This window comes from Aquila chrysaetos, chromosome 20 (genome assembly GCF_900496995.4).
Source record: "Aquila chrysaetos chrysaetos chromosome 20, bAquChr1.4, whole genome shotgun sequence".
Classification (NCBI taxonomy): domain Eukaryota; kingdom Metazoa; phylum Chordata; class Aves; order Accipitriformes; family Accipitridae; genus Aquila; species Aquila chrysaetos.
Genome location: NC_044023.1, coordinates 20321361 through 20337153, shown reverse-complemented (window position 1 = coordinate 20337153; position 15793 = coordinate 20321361). Strand labels below are relative to the sequence as shown.

General features: G+C 39.2%; 1 protein-coding gene across 6 annotated transcripts in view; it reads left to right on the top strand.

The window, feature by feature from the left end:
* The window catches only part of SHQ1 (SHQ1, H/ACA ribonucleoprotein assembly factor), a 56171-nt gene extending 42976 nt beyond the window's left edge, over positions 1-13195 (top strand). For 5 of the 6 annotated variants that reach the window (XM_029995876.2, XM_029995879.2, XM_029995880.2 and 2 more), the window contains exon 12: positions 11229-13195. In XM_029995876.2, coding sequence (XP_029851736.1) covers positions 11229-11877 — 649 coding nt within the window. In that variant the 3' untranslated portion in view covers positions 11878-13195. Of the gene's footprint in view, positions 1-687; positions 964-11228 lie in introns of those variants that run through there. The other variant, XM_029995882.2, reaches the window with a different exon arrangement.
* Positions 13196-15793: the final 2598 nt, after the last annotated feature.

Here is a 15793-nt window from a genome sequence, read left to right as displayed (position 1 = left end):
CCCACTATTCCCTGGGGATTCCTTATTGCAAGAACTGGGCAGTGTGGGCCAGCTACGTGATGCTGCGTGCATGGCCTGCAAGTTTCCCTGTCATGGTCACGAAGCCAGATCTGCAGCCAGTTCAGTGGGGTGTGCTGGTATTATTATCATTATTAATTACTATTTTTCATAAGAGGCATGATCACACTCTAGAGCATCTGATACTAAGTGCCTTGCAAACACAACAGGGTGGGGGGGAGAGGATGGGAGCAGGCTATTCAGTTTAGGCCCTTGCAAAAATCTGCTTTCCTGATAGGAATTTGCAAGATGCTCAGATTTGGTGTCTTTTTATGTATAGATTGTGTGAGTTGAAAATGGACTGTGAGTGGGTAGGCTACAGGTGGTGTTTTCCTTTCACGTGTTAAGGGTGTCAGTCGGAAGCAATGGAGCAGTGTCAAAGTTAAAACTCTGATTGAGCTAATTAGGACTTTTGGGTTTTGGTGGATAAATTCCATTGTAAAGTGCTAGGGTCATGTTGAAGTCATGTACTTGTAATTGTGCCTTTAAGCCTGTCCATTGTCATTGTTATTATTTTTGTAATACATAACTTTAGTAGCATTATCCTGACACTAAAATTCACATATTCTGCACTGCTTTGTGTGAGTACCTTTCATTCCCATATTGTAATACAAATTGCATAATTTACAGTGTAGGAGTGCTATCTCCTAGATCACCAGCGGTGACGGTGAAGACCAAGTTCCAGGTAATGGCAGTTAAGAAATTTGAGGGAGATGGGGCTAATGTAGAACAATTGTCAGCGTTCTGTTTCTCTAATACAGGCAATACTTACTATCACATTATAAAATCTGTTCCTTTCTCTGCATCTGTTTTGTGGTGAGTTATCTGTTCATCTTTCATTATTTGTATTTATCATATATAGCTTTGGAAGCTGTGCCATTGTTAGATGTTTGGACTGGCTGCAACTTACTGAAGCTGTTTTGGCAACGCTCAGCTGCTTCTAAGCTCAGTTAAAGTATTGTTAAAACATACAAATACTGTTTAGTTTCTTTTTATAGTCCAGTGTTAATTCTGTTTTCTCTTATGAATATTTTCATAGTATCATCTACGTAAGTAGGCTGTACTTGATTTCTTTTATAATCCATGAAATGTTTGGTTTCAACTTACCAAAAAGACCAAGTAGTGAAAGTAAGATGTTATATTGGAAAGCTTCATCTATTTAAAATATTTATAAATGTGAAGTTCAGCTCATGCAGTATTTAGATTCATTATGAAAGAAGCACTATGGAATTTCAGAATAAATATGGAGGGAAAGTCACTTGAAATAGTCAGACTTATTAACATAAAAGAAGTCACTTAAATTGAAATGATGGTGCTATGTTTTATATTTGATTTATAGTTAACAAACTGTAATACTTTAAGCTATGTAGATAGCAGTTCATGTTTACAAGACTGCAAGCTGGATTGCAGTGTAAGTATATCACTCTCGTAGTTTCAGAATTCATGTAATGCCCTTAGAAAGCCAGAATTTAAAGATGAAACCATTTTATGTTCCCCTTAAACCCACTGGATTCTTCCACATCAGCGATTGTTTACGGTGCAGCACTGCTTTCTGTCACCTGAAGATAAGTGGTGGGTTTCTCTTGTCAAAAGTAGTCTCTTTATGCTGGATTTCTGCTCTTCTAATCCTGTCAATTTAAAGTGGTGGCATCTTGCTTACAGGGAGATGTATTTTCCAGATCCCTTTTTTATAGTGTGGTTTTCCTATATTTAAGATAAAGATTTGGTGTGCAGTGAATGCTTTTCCAGTCTCCAATTTGTCTGATGTCTACAAGGGAGGGAGGAAAAAAAAAAATTCTATAAACTCCCTACAAACCCAAGCCTTGTGCCCTAATCTCTTTGCCACATCCTTTGACACCTCCACCAGGCAAGAGGCAGCATATGCAGTAGCTGGTCTTAGCACCGATCAGCTGGTTGGTATGTGCATGCCATGGCCTCCTACCAAACCAATACTCGATGGCTGTGTTCTGCCAGCCTTTTCTCATGAGGGTCATTATTTATACCTCTGCTTATTTTCATGAAATAAGTAGGAATTTAAAGATCTTCTTTAAACTCTAGTTGCTCGTAAATTTGATTGAAGTTGCCTGGTGTTTCCAAGAGTTGTTAGAAAGGAAATAATTAACAATAAGTACAGACATGGACAGTATAACTGTGTAAACCTAAGTTATTTAGGCTAAAAATCAGAATCCATCCTCTTGAGAAATGGAAAGAATGAGTTCTTTTCTGCAATTGCATAAAATATCTTGAATAGACTGAGCACATTTTATTTTAGCAGCTGCCTTTTCATAAGGAAGTGTAGAAATTAAGCACTCTTTAGTGCTGTGTTGTGGAGATGGTTTGGTTTTTTCCTATGAAGACAGTGGTTAATCTAGTACTAAATCATGTGACGAATGTTGCGTTATTTCTGTTGTGTTTACACTTACCTGTCTTTCTCTTGCTGCAGATAATATAGAAGATTAGTTAAAGTTTAGGTCAATTTTTACCTGAGTCCTGAAGAAAATGGTCCTGTTTCTCCTTCACTAACATGCCAAATTCAGCTTTGTTTTTATATTATCTTCTGTACTCATTGATCAGAGCTAATGAGATTTTAATGGAATTATTTATTGGCTCTGCCTCTTACTATAAAAATGTGTAATAAACTAAGCATGTGAAACTGTTGAATCGTGCCATTTGTGTTTATCTCGCTGACTGTTAATTGTACTACCTATTCTGTGATTCTTCCAGATATCGTAAGCCAGGTAGGGTTATGATGAGCTAACCAGCTAATAAATGCTGGAAAGTTATTTAGTAAGTGTTGAATATTCATCTTCCTGCTTAACTGATACAATAAGGAATTTTGTGGATAGAGGTGCCATTTTTGAAATGAGATGTGAAATAGGTTTTAGACTTTTCTGTTCATTAGGAACCTATGGTATTTTCTGTGCGTGGTGCAAGTATAAAATAATGTTATCTGTGGTCTTCTGAATGGGGGCCTTTTGTTTCCATTAAAGGGTTGCCCTGTGGTTCAGGTGCTGTGTGTATTTTCCACTTCATGCCTTAAACTTCATGGTAGTATTGTTATACTCTGTAAGTTTTAGCCATGTTTCACTGTAGAGAATAGTTGTGTTCCCAGAGCTGGATGAAATAAAATCTGTGCATAGTTTCCCCAAGCTTGTGGGGAATTGGGGTAAGAGCGTGTATAAGGTACTTTGCAATAAAAACAGTGTAGTTAGGTTCGTTGTCATTGTTTGTAATACAACAGTGTGTACAGATAGGCAAAGTGGTTGTCACTATGTGTTAACATTTACCAAGACTATGGGCTTTCTGCTATGAATTTCTTTCAGAACTTTGTTCACTGATTCTGAGCTTGCTTTTTAAAAGTATTTCACTATGGTTGGAGGTCATTGGCTAGTGTATAACTTGAAGCACTCGTTAGGAATAACCTTGAAAGTGAAATAAAAAATGGTGAAATACGACATCTCGTATAAAACGCATGCTAAAAAGTGTAATTGAGTTTAGTCTCTTATCTCAAGGCTGATTCTGAGGCTGATGTTCTTTTGTAACCCATGACTTCTAAAACGAGTAGTATCGGCAAATGGATGGTGTGTTTAGTGTGATGAGTTTCTTATTATTGCAGCTAAATGTCCATTTGTAAGGATCCTTTTCCTAAACTGGAGGATTTTTTTGTTACCTAATCTCATTGTTTGACCATTTGTGCTTTTTTTGTGCATGTTGACTTTAGATGTTTCTACATTAATGAAGTCTGCTTTTGCATTCAGCACCATCATCGTTGTCACTTCTGTGTTTTACCAGTCGGGGTTGATCAAACCTGACTCTTTCATGTCTTGAATATTTTATTAAAATCAAATTGTCTTTCAGTTCTGTATCATAAGAATTAAATCACTATATTATTTTTTTTTTCTTTCTAGCTGTTTGAAATTAAGTGTAGAGGGATGTTTGGCTTTTGTTAGTTGCCTTTCTGAGGGAGGCATGCTACTGTTGGTCTAAAGCCCTGAAATTGAAGTTACGTTACAGCAATTCAAGAGTATGTGTCTCTCCCTGACTTTAACATCCACCCCTGAGTCTCAGAATATGCTGTTTCAGTGACTTACGGTGTTGCCTAGCAGGGTGAGCTCAATTATCAGCTTCAAGAGACTTTCCCCAAAGATCAGCAGTTTGGTTGCTCAAGCAGCTGTGCAGGACTAGATAGAAGCTGCCATCTGAATTTTAGATTGAAGAACAATTTATTTTCTTCTCGAGTATATGTAAGAAGAGTTGGATGCTTTGTCAGCTGTGTCATTCATGTATGAGCTTACTTTCTTATCTTTTGATATCATGTTTGGCTGTAACTTGTTGAGCCTTCTGCTTCAAGGGAGCTTAAGCAGTAGACTTACTGCCATAGGGATATTAATTTTCATCAAGATCGTGACAGAGTTTCTGTGGGAAGTTAATGTTCACATTATCAAGGGACTGAATGTTGAACAGTGTCTTTTCATACCCCTTGTGTCTGGACAGATAGGGCTTGGGCTGGAAGACAGTGATGGATGGAATCCAGCAAGAACCATTCTGGACAGGGGAAAAATAAGATGATCTGAAGGGTCTGGGGAGTCTGGCCCTTTTGCAGGTGCCCTTTTGTTCACCAGTGACAGTCCATGCAGAAACATCAGTTACACCCTATTGAGCCTGTCCTCAACCAGTCTTGTTGGGAAGGCAGAAAATTTCATTATCCCTTATAGTTTAACTGACATTTCAAAGTCTTGAAGATACTAAATTCACACGTCCTCTGCATCTGAACTGCTGAGGCTTTACTTTCAATAATATCTGGTGATGTCTGAGTTAATATTAACTCTAGAATTGTCTTAATACTTACGATGCCTCTGGCTAAAAGAATAATTGTGGGAAATTGTAAGCAATGCTGCCAGGTATATAATTTGGAACACATTTAAAGTTACTCATGGCTGGTTGTATTGCTTGTTATCTTACCTGTTTTATCTAAGAAAGAGGGTGTCTATGAAACTTTCTCTCATAAGTCTGAGTTTTGCCAGGCCTTGCTGAGAAACGTAGTTTACATATAGACTGACACTTTCTCCTTAAACTTGGTAGCTTCTCATACAGTAAATGTATAAAATTAAGGCAGTTGGGAATACCTTGTGATCCAGCAGACAGAAAGCCTTTTGCTTAACGCAACAGCTTTACTGTTGGATCCTATGTGTTCTGACCTCCTGCTGAGTGGAGGTAAGTTAAATAACTGCCCTTTTTATATTTGTCAGCCCTGCTGACTGGCACAGCATGCTGCTAGTTTGTATTTGAATGCATCTCAAGGAATTGTAGGCCTACCAGGGGATGGCTGCTCGGCAATGAGACAGGCCCATTTTCGTATTTGGTGGAACCTACGACACTGCAAAGGCACGTCTGCACTTGAAATATGTACTGTTTCTTTGAGACTTGTTTATCTTGCCTGTAAGGCTTAAAGATAATTAATGTAAAGTGGTTTATGTTTAAAACAGGGCTTGTCAGCCCTGTAGAGCCAAGTTAGAGCACTGCTAGCATGGAGGACCGATTCCCTTTGTAACACAGTGAATAGGCCCTAACCACACTTCAACAACGTAATGTAACGAGATTTTAGTTGGTTCCAAGATTAGTTAGGTTCCAGCTTGGTTCCAAGACCAGTTAGGTCACATTCAAATACTAGGCTGCTAACCAAAGCTGTTGTCAATGTTTTTGATACACAGGTTCCCATGCTTTGTTGCTGTTGTGTTCTGCTTGGGCACGAATAGCTCAATCTGTCATGACAGCACTTGTGCACTGTATGCTGACTTGGTTGTGATTGAGCTGGGGTAGATAATAAGAAAGTTCTGTTGTGTTTTGCCATGTCTTACACCTAGTTTACACTGTGTACTTCAGAAAAGTGGATGTTTGTGAAATGCAAAGCCAAACTTATGAGGCGGTAGAAACAATCCTTCTATTGTTTACAAAAACAAAAGCAAGCTAGAGCTTGTGCCTGTGTAAGAAAAGTCACTTTTCATTCCATGGTGAAATGTTACTGACTCCTGCTTTGAAAGGCTGTGCTGCCAGTTTGACTATTTACTCCCATGTTTGCAAATACTCTGTACAGTGTTTTAGATATGTAACTCCCATGCCGTGATCGAGTATGCAGTGCCACCCGCCATACAGAATGAGGAGCAGAATGCTGATTTTCATATTTTTAAGTTCTCTTTGAGTTGTTTGGATTTTTTTTTTAACATAACTAAACTGCTAAAGCAAGAGGATTGGATGTAAGGCAAGTACCAGGCAGATGGAAAGGCCTGGCCCGTTAACACTTTTTCTTTAAACATTTTCCTTTTGTTAGTGCTATTTCTGAGTGATGGACATTTTATACAGAAGCATAGTAGAGGATTTTGTGGCTGGATGTATCCCACAAGTCCTGCATTTATTTTTTACTTTCTGTGGCTAGGTTGAATTTTGTCTTTCCTTCCAGCTTATGTTAAATCTTCCTTGGAAACAATCAAATCCCTAATGTATGTCTTCTTTGAGACGTTTTTCTCATAGCTCTGTGTTCTGGAGATAACAGCTGTCTTGATTCATCAGATCCTAGTGCCCTCTTTACTCCTTGGAACAGAAGGTAGAACTGGAGAAATTGTGTCATGTTTCCCTCCCACCCCGGCTGCTGCTTGTGTCTCAGCGCTGCAGTCGGTCCCCATCACCATCACTTCTCTTCATGCTGCCACAGGTGGGCTTTGCGGTAAACCTGTAATGATTTCCTTTTCCTGTTGCCATAATCCTCCCCCCCCCCCCCCCCCCCTTGTTTTACCCATCTCCCTTTATTTGCTAAATCTCCTTTGATTCTTTGTTCTTTTCACCCCAGTTTTACTCTTTTATAATTTGAGATCTGTGGAACAAGATTTTTTTCTTCTAGCACATGGAGAAACTCTCCTGCTGCCTAGACAAGGATTACAGTAGTTCTGTCTTGAAATTTTAATTCTGGACTACATGGACAAGACCTGAGATGCCTCTGTTGTTATCTGTTCCTCAAAGCTATACATTAAACAAAACATGCATCTGATCAATTTAACCTGTAATTAAACATTTTCCTTAAGCAACTGACATCTTGATAACTAATAATTATCATGTGTAGCACCTTTAAAGCCTATTATGCATGTTTATGTAAGAATGTTATTACCATAATAATAAGATATCATTACCGCAAATGTGCATACTGAATGAGCATGTCGTAAAGTAATCATGCGATTCCATTAATCATACTTGAAAAATTAAAGTATTTGCTGTCTAATCTCTAAAACACTACTCAAAAGATTTTGGAAACAGCAGGACCTGTTTACTGCAAGTCTCTAATACATGATATCTCATTTCTGGTGTCTCATTTTTGTTTCCTGAATTGTTGCTTATCTTTCAGCTAGGAAAATCATTAACTCAGACACCCACGGTCTCCCACTGAAAGCATTTCTATGCTCTGATTTTTATGCTGTTTGCCTTATTTTTTGTCCAGGCAGTGCTGCCACCTTTTCTTAAGGCTGATGTGAAATGCACTGCTGAAACTTAGTTCTCCTTGAAATTAGATAATTGCCTTAAACAAGATGGACTGATAGCTAACTGTAATTCTGTTAGTCCCTTGCACAGGGGGAGGGGGGGGAAGCTATTCTTCAAGTGCTGGGTTTTTTGTTGTTTTTTTTTTTTTCTTTTAATGGAAGTTTGGAAAGTTGGGAGAGTGGAGTTTTCTGCTTTTATGTATAAATTTGTCAAGAGTGTGACAGTTTTGAGTTCATTTCTCATATTGAAATGTCGAGCTCTGTAGGCTGTCCATTGTTTTTTTTCTGGAAGAGACTTGATGACCAGAGTGAAAGTTGGGAAGAAACATTTAGCCTACTAAGAAATCTGAGTAACTGAAAAGAGACTTTTTGCATGCTGTTTATATCAAATACCTGATGTGGCTAAGAGCTCAAAAAAAAATAGTAAAATAATCTTCTAGGGTTTTTAATGATTTATTAGAAGATTCCTATTGTGGTTGGCCTAACATGATCTTTGGGGCATAGATGGCGCAGAGAGAAAGAAGGTTGTGCAGGTCTGTATGGAGTCTGCACCCCTTCCCCTTTCCTGAAACGTGCTGGTTGGTAGTTCATGGGCTGTGTCCTTGTGCGTGGTGTTGGCAATCACACTGCTCCATGGGACCACTGTGTGAGAGCTGAAGTAAGGCAGTTGAAGAGGTTACGAGGATAGATGGAATTGCTGGCCTTTTGCAGGCATTTACTTATCCAAGCAGAGTATCCATTTGTGCTGTTACTGTTAGAAGGGAAGAGCGAGCTGTTTAATCAATGACTTTTTTTCTTGTAATTCTTTGTAAAGATAAAAAGCATGTCCTTTCTCAGTAGTTCTATCAAAACTTTTGGGAAAAAGGACTAAATGTGAAACTTGAAGCCACAGTTGTTTTATGAAATCAGTTATTGTCATTATTTTGTAGTGTATTTTGATCACGCAGAAGGAATTAACCCAAGGTTTTCAGACTAAGAATGCCTTTTGCAGTTTTACAGTTGTCCAGTAGGATGGATGTTTGTAGCTGTCAGGCACTGCCTTTTTCATTCATTCTTTTGGAACTCATTGATAAAAATGCATTTGTGTATAGAGTGACCAAACACTTGCTGCTTTAAAGAGGCCATTTTGTATCTGTCAGTAGTCTATATCTAATTTAGTAACACAATGCGTGTTGAGTCAAATGAGTGTACCACTGTGTATTTTCTTCCTTAACACTTGGCATTAAGTAATCTGGAGCACAGTGAAGTATTTATTAATGCCAAAGAGTACATGATACCATACGTCTCCTTAATACTCGATTCAGTTATGTGACATGGTTCTGTATCTAATGTGTTAACTGCATTATAAGAGAATAGTGAAAGAGGAGGAGAGGATTTTAAGGGAGTGATTTCAAGGACTGAGAGTATCCAGCAGGAAAAATACGCATGAAAAATTAGAACAGTGGAAATAGGGAAAAGCCAAAAAATACATATAGGATTAGGAAACAAAGTGGCAGATGTGATAGAAGAGATGTGAGGACAAAGAGGACTTTCAAAATTGATTTTCTATCTATAAAGGCAGTAGTAAAACAGGTAGGTGAGACTGAGGTAGCTGGAGCTGAAGATGTATCACCAGAGGAAATTGTTGTGCCTACAGTTAGTTGCTTGTGGCTGTCAATGAAATTGAAAGGAACTACATATAAAATGGGTACAAGACAGTGTTCTCTGTCACAAGGCACATTTAGCTTTTGGAGCTCGTTGTATTCTTGCGGACAGTAGGCAGTAGGACAGGAAAAAGGATTGTACCTTCATATTATTAACAACTCTCACACGGGAAGGGGGCACATGCACACACATACATATGTATAGTTAGAAGGAAGGAAAGAGGCTGTTTCAAAAGCAAAGCAGAATGCTTTCTGAAAGGGATATAAACTCTTGTGACTCAGGATATAAACCAGCTTCTCACCAGTGTGTCCAGGAAGCAGATTTCCGTGCAAGCCAGTTATTCTGTTGCCACCTACCTGCAAGGCTTCATGAACCTTTCTGTGTATCACTTGGCTTCTTTTTCTTTCTTTTTACCTATGAAGCAGGGTAACTGCTGGAACTGGTCTTTGTTCCCAGTTAGGTTGGCAGTTTCTCAAATCCTCCATAACTTTTCAAGAAAAATCCAAGTTCGTGACAAAAATAAAATGGACATATATCTCCAAAAAGAAAAAATTAGAATAGTGTTAAGTAAGCAGCTTTTTAAAATTTGGTATCCGTTTTCATAGTGGAGGCTGCTAGGATAATGTGATTTAATTCTTAGCTTTAGATTTAAAAATCATAGGAATATAAATTGTTCTTTATTGCTTCAGTTACTTCTGGAAAACACTTATTTCTTAGTTTTCTAGTCTATGGGTTGAACTAAGGATGTTTAGTACGTTTTATTCCAAGTTCAGCTTTTAAATGGTGCGCTGTCTCTGTGTAAAACATGTAAGAAGCTACATTGAATTTCCCTTCCCCCACTTTTAAATACAATTCCTTTAGGAGAAAAAAAAAAATGGAAGCATCTATGTTATACTGAGTAATTATGCCCCCTGGGAAATAGAATATAAAGATCTTTAAAATCATTCAACTGAGAGAACAAGCACTTTAACTTTTGCCTCGCAGGAGTCATGTATTACATTATCAGCTACTTGCTCCAGTGTCAGTGTGTCATGCCTTGCAGGTTAGCAGGTTTGGCAGAGGAAATGAAACCCAGTCAGTTACTGCAGGATTTATAGTAGACCTGCTGTTGCAGGAAGTGGTGAAAAGTTGATTGATAGTCTGAGGCAAAACTCTACAACAAGAAACAGGATGTATGTTTGTTATTTTATACCCGTTTTGCCCTCTGCCACCCCCCTACCCCCCCATTTCAAGGCGCACTCTTATGTTTTTGGTCTCTATTTATAAATAGATCCATGATGCACTTTTCTGGTAGAGCATGTGCTGAGTTCAAAACACTTGAGGAAATGAATATGGCTGTACCAAAGATTTGAAGCTGACATAGCATGCCTGCTTTATTAGAGGTGTTTATCTAAATGGTCCTGATACTTCTGTTGAATTATATTTCAGCTGAGTTACAAGTGAAAGGTAAAGCACATCTACACACAGAGTATTGAACGTCTCCTGCTATCATGGGTGCACCAAGCTAGCTGTGAAAGGAGGAGAATATATCACTGAGATGGACCTGATCAGCTGTGTTCTGTCGGTTCATCTGCATTTAACAGGCATATCTGGGAGGGTGGTAAAACAGAATGATTTTGCTGCATATAAACTTAATCCAGCAAGCCATATACTGCAGAGTTCACTGCTGAAGACAGCAATCCTGGAAAGGTTTGTTCTGAAATCTGTTTTCCCTTACTGTGCACTGCTGAAACATCAAAGCAGTATCTTTTCTGAAAGTGTCACCGAAGACTCTCAGTAGGATATTTTCTAGCCTTGTGGGAAAAGTTACCCAAAACAATAGTAATTATGAATACTTTTGAATTTTTTTTTCCCCATAGCATCTACTTTTACACTTATAATTGAAGAAGAAAGTTGTTTGCAAACCAAGTGAATAGTAGAAATGTTTAAGGTTTGTGTTCTCATTATCAAATGGGAGTTCTGTTTGTAAAGTTAAATAATATATCTTGTTCTTTGTTATAGGTCAAAAAAGTTGGCTGTGCTCTCTGAATCCTTGCAGAAAACCACACTAGCTAAGTCCCACATAGGATTTGAACTAGAAGAGCTGGAAGCAGCAGCAGTGCTGGTACAAGAGGAAGAGAGCATGTTAAAAGCTGCTGGCACAGTTTCCAGGCAACAGCTGCCTTCCTCTGAGTCGGAGACAAGTGACTCTGAAGAATCAAGCGGTACTTCATCATCTGAGACAGAAGGCTCTGATTCAGATGAGCGAGAGTCCTCAACCAGTGAAGATGGGAAAATAAATTCTTTACAAGGCATGCTTCAAGAGGAGAGGACAGCTCCACTTATTGACTGTAATGGATTAAGGCATGGCACAAACACTTCGACGTTTGAGGTTAGTGATGAAAAATCAAAGGTTTCTTTTCAATCTCCGACTCTTCCTGGAAAATTGATAGAAGAATTAGAAAAGCAAATGCACACTGCAATTAGACTTTCAGAACAGCCTGAAGGATTGGCTACTGCAAGCTGCATTTTACAACAACAAGAAGAAAACTGTGTATCTGAGCCTGACAGATTTTCAAAAGATACTACTGGGAAGGGAAATTTCTTGGAGGTGTCTTCAGAGACAAACCCATTGCTTTTTCTTCGCAGCATAAATGAAGATGAAGACTAAAGGACCGTGTTAGAACATGGTGTGACCCACTAGCAACACAGCTCATTGCTATAATGAGGTGTTCCCAAGGCTATCCTGAGCTGCAGAAAGAAGTTGATATTTTTATTCTTTGTTGTGTTGACAGTTTGGAGGACAAGAGTGCTTTGAAAAGAATTGATACGACTGTATGATAGATACCCTTATAGTTAGATTTTTATTTTTCTTCTCTTATTCAACAGAGTCTCAGATTCAATCTCTGCATGTGTGAATGTGTAATGTCAGTAAACTTCTAGAAACAGTTTTCATTAAGCTTATTCGGTAGTAGAATGATGTCTTAATCAAATACAACTGAAATGAGTTGTAGCATCATTTTAGTTATTTTTAGCTGTTGGGATTTACTTGAAAAATATCCTCCGTATGTTTGTATAAACTTGTTTATGACATTTTGCTGCATTTTTTTAAAGTTTTAAAATGCTTTGTAGCTAACCACTTCAAAAATAATGGTTATAACTTTAAAAGTCTAAATAATGCTGACAAATTATTTTAAAATATATAAATATTTTCTATTTTTTGTACAAAATAAAGGCATTTGCTTTGTCATCAGTACAGGATAGAAGGGTTATAGCTTGTATTTCTGCAGTTCTTACGTAAGTTATTTCAGCAGTTTTGTCACATATTTATTCTTTTGTGCTGTTTTTGAAATGTTTCCACATGTGGAGACTACTGTTGCTTTTTAAAGAACAGAAATGCTAATTATTTCTTACTTTTTTCTGCATATGCTCTTAATATCGCCACAATAACGTTAACCAAAATGAAGAAACAACGTGGTACAGCGATCTTGAGTATACAACTGAAAGCAAACCTTTGCTGTCTAGACCTGGCTTTGTCTGTCACATAGCTTTGGCCAACTCATTTGCTCCTTTTTGTCTTTATAACGTTAAAATAATACAATCAGTCAATATATTTTGTGCTAATTTCTGTTAACTGTAGATAGGTTCTTGAAATCAGGTGGCTACTGCAAATTATATGCTGCTATTCAATCTCTACAAAAGGGTTTGGGAGGGAGGCGGGATGGGACATGGACCACCAGGTTTGGTTCAGCAGTCTGACAAAACCTCATTCATGCCTCTGGAGGAGCAAGCCATGATTACTTTTTAACCTTTTTACTATTAAAAAGTGTATAAAAATACTAAGCTTAAAGACTTACTCTTCACCAATGCTACACCCTGCTGGAAATCAGCAGGCTAGCTCTGTTCATGTGCTGACTCCTGTTCAGTAAGAAGCGTAACACTGATCTGCCAATATTTCTTATGTTCTTAAATACCTACCGGTTGCTTAATCAGTCTCTGTGTTCTGTTCCCCAGGGGAGGAACCTTTCCCATCTTGCATGTCAGTGAGTACTTACTCTTCTAAATGCTAGCAATAAAATCTACACTGTAGCTGCAATTATGCAGCATATGTCTGAGAGAGAAGAAATACGCTTAAGAAAAAAAAAAAAGTAACCCTACTCCCTCTCTCCCCAAATTACAGGCACGAACTCTGAAACTTCCTTCAATTGAACATGGGCTGGAGGAGGCTGAATTAGGAAATACTCATTGTGAAAATTGATAGGTATTTGTCGTACCCCATGTCTTCAGCTCTTCCCCACCCCACTTTTTTTTCTTCATCTCCATTCTCCCATTTTGTGGCAGAGGAGAATGTTTCTCTTTTTCCAACAGACCTACTTACTCTACTTACTTGCAGGGCCTTGCTGCCTCTTCTGGAGTGAGGACCTGTTTAGTTAATCTTTTTGTTCTTTCCTCTGAGTGCCTAAAAGCATGGTTTCTTAATGCTATTCGTGAGCCTTTTCCATCTGTCTGCGTGAATCCAGTTTGGGTGTAAATATCTGCAGTGTCTGTACAGTGTGATGCCACAATAAATGCCAGATGAGAACATGGCACGTACACAGGTGTTAACTCCCAGATAACTTTGATGTCACTGATGTCCTCACCTTTGAGACCCTGCGTGGTTGAGCTCTGTTTCTGCCTCTGAAAACATACTGGTGCCTGCTCACTTCCCGCAGGTCTGCGGTGTGCTGTCGTTCCTTCTGCTTCTGTCCTGCTATTCCTCCACACGTCTGCACTTGGGGAAATGTGCTGTGGTGTGCTGTACCCTGAGGCCCGTTACCACGTTTCTTCCCCTTTTTGTCCAATGTTGATGTTCATCATTGCCTTTTTGCAAAACTCTTATGTTTACTGGTTGTGAAGCTGATAACAAATTGTGACTGTTATATATTGATTGATAGCAAATTTATGTGACCTTTGTAGTGGTGGGGTGAGAAGTTTTTTCCACATTGGGTGATAAAATTTCACGTGTGGCTGCATTATCCAGCACACCCAGAGTGATCAGGATGAGCAATGTCTGTATGAAAGAGAAGCCTTGCTTCTCCAGAAAGAACACGGAGATGCTTCTTTTAGAAAAGTGGAGCTCTGTAACATTGTTTAGCCAAAACTGAGGATTGCCGAATCCATGAACCACAAACACTTGGGAAAAACAAAAAAAACCCTAAACCCCACCACCACCCCGACCCCTCAATCCTATAAGCTGCTGTGAGTTCTGAAAGAAGTGCATGAACTCCAATAAGAAGTCAAATTTATGTAGAGGAGCTATTTGGATGAATCCATAGGAATTGTTCTTATGCAGGTTTTCCAGGCTGGAAATTGGTTGACATATGAGGAACTCAATACATTTGTAGTCCATTTTGTTGGTTTCAAAATTCTCCTTGTTTCTAGTGCCCTCCCCTCCCATCCACCCAAGCTTATTTGTACTACAGCCAATACTTTGTTTTAAGGCATTTGTTGCTCATCATCGTAATCAGTCAGAAGAGAAAAGAACTGCAGTGTCTGGACAAAATCCCTACTGAAAATAAGTTTGAATATGAGCTAAGCCTGAGAGGGGAAGAGCTGTGGCATTTTGCTGGAGGAGGGGAAAGCGGTTGTCTGAGGTGTGCAGAGCGTTCTGGGGAAGAGATTAAATGGAGTTAGAAATATAATTTGTTCAATGTCTTGCTGTTAATCGGTTAACTTTGTATCGGAGATTTAGGCTAAGTAGAGCATTTTGTCCTGACCTTATTTTGTGGGAGTGGTGCAGAGCTTCCCTGAAGTCGACTAAGGTGGCCGTGGGAAAATGGCTCCGGTTAACGTCCTGATGCTTCGCTGCCGCAGTAGACTGTTGTTGGGACAGCACCGACCTCCGTTCTTACCCAGACCCAAGCGAAGGTAAGGTCTCATTCCCAGCCCCACATCTTTGCAGAGATGTTTGTGAGCTGTCCTTGCAGAAAGCTGATCTTCCCGAGGAAGAGAATGGCAGCAGCCTGGATTCTTGCCTGAGGCCCCGGGAGAGTCTGTTCTCCATCCTGGCTGCTGCCTGCAGTGCTGATCTTGCCAGGGATAGCAGGAGAGGGATCTGCAGGCCCTCCTTCTGCGTATGTGGTAGCCCTGCTGTCTTGAGCTGCCTGAGTGTAACAGAGCCTTGGTAAATGAGAACAAAGGCAAATCTGGTGCTCTCAAGCCTTGGCTCTGCTGCTTGGCAGGACTACGGGGGCAACACGGTGTGTGTGTGTGTGGAGGGGGGGAGTCCTTTGCATTCAGGATTTGGCTCTGAAAGGAGATGAAGTCACGTTAGACAGGGAGACACAGGTTCACGTAGTGCTTTAAGAATAAGGTGTTAAAAGCAACAGGTGAAATACTGGAAACAATCAGTAGAGAAACAAAACTTTTTTTTGTCCTTGTCCATGGGGACAGTGTCACCCACAGGACATTGCCACCTTTTCATTTCTTTCCCCAAAGAAAAAATCAGTGCTGAATTGATTAAATAATTGATTTCTTTCCCCACCCCCATCTTTTTTTAATTCCAGCCAGCTTTCTGAAAAGTTTTGTAAAGGCCTTGCTCTATATCA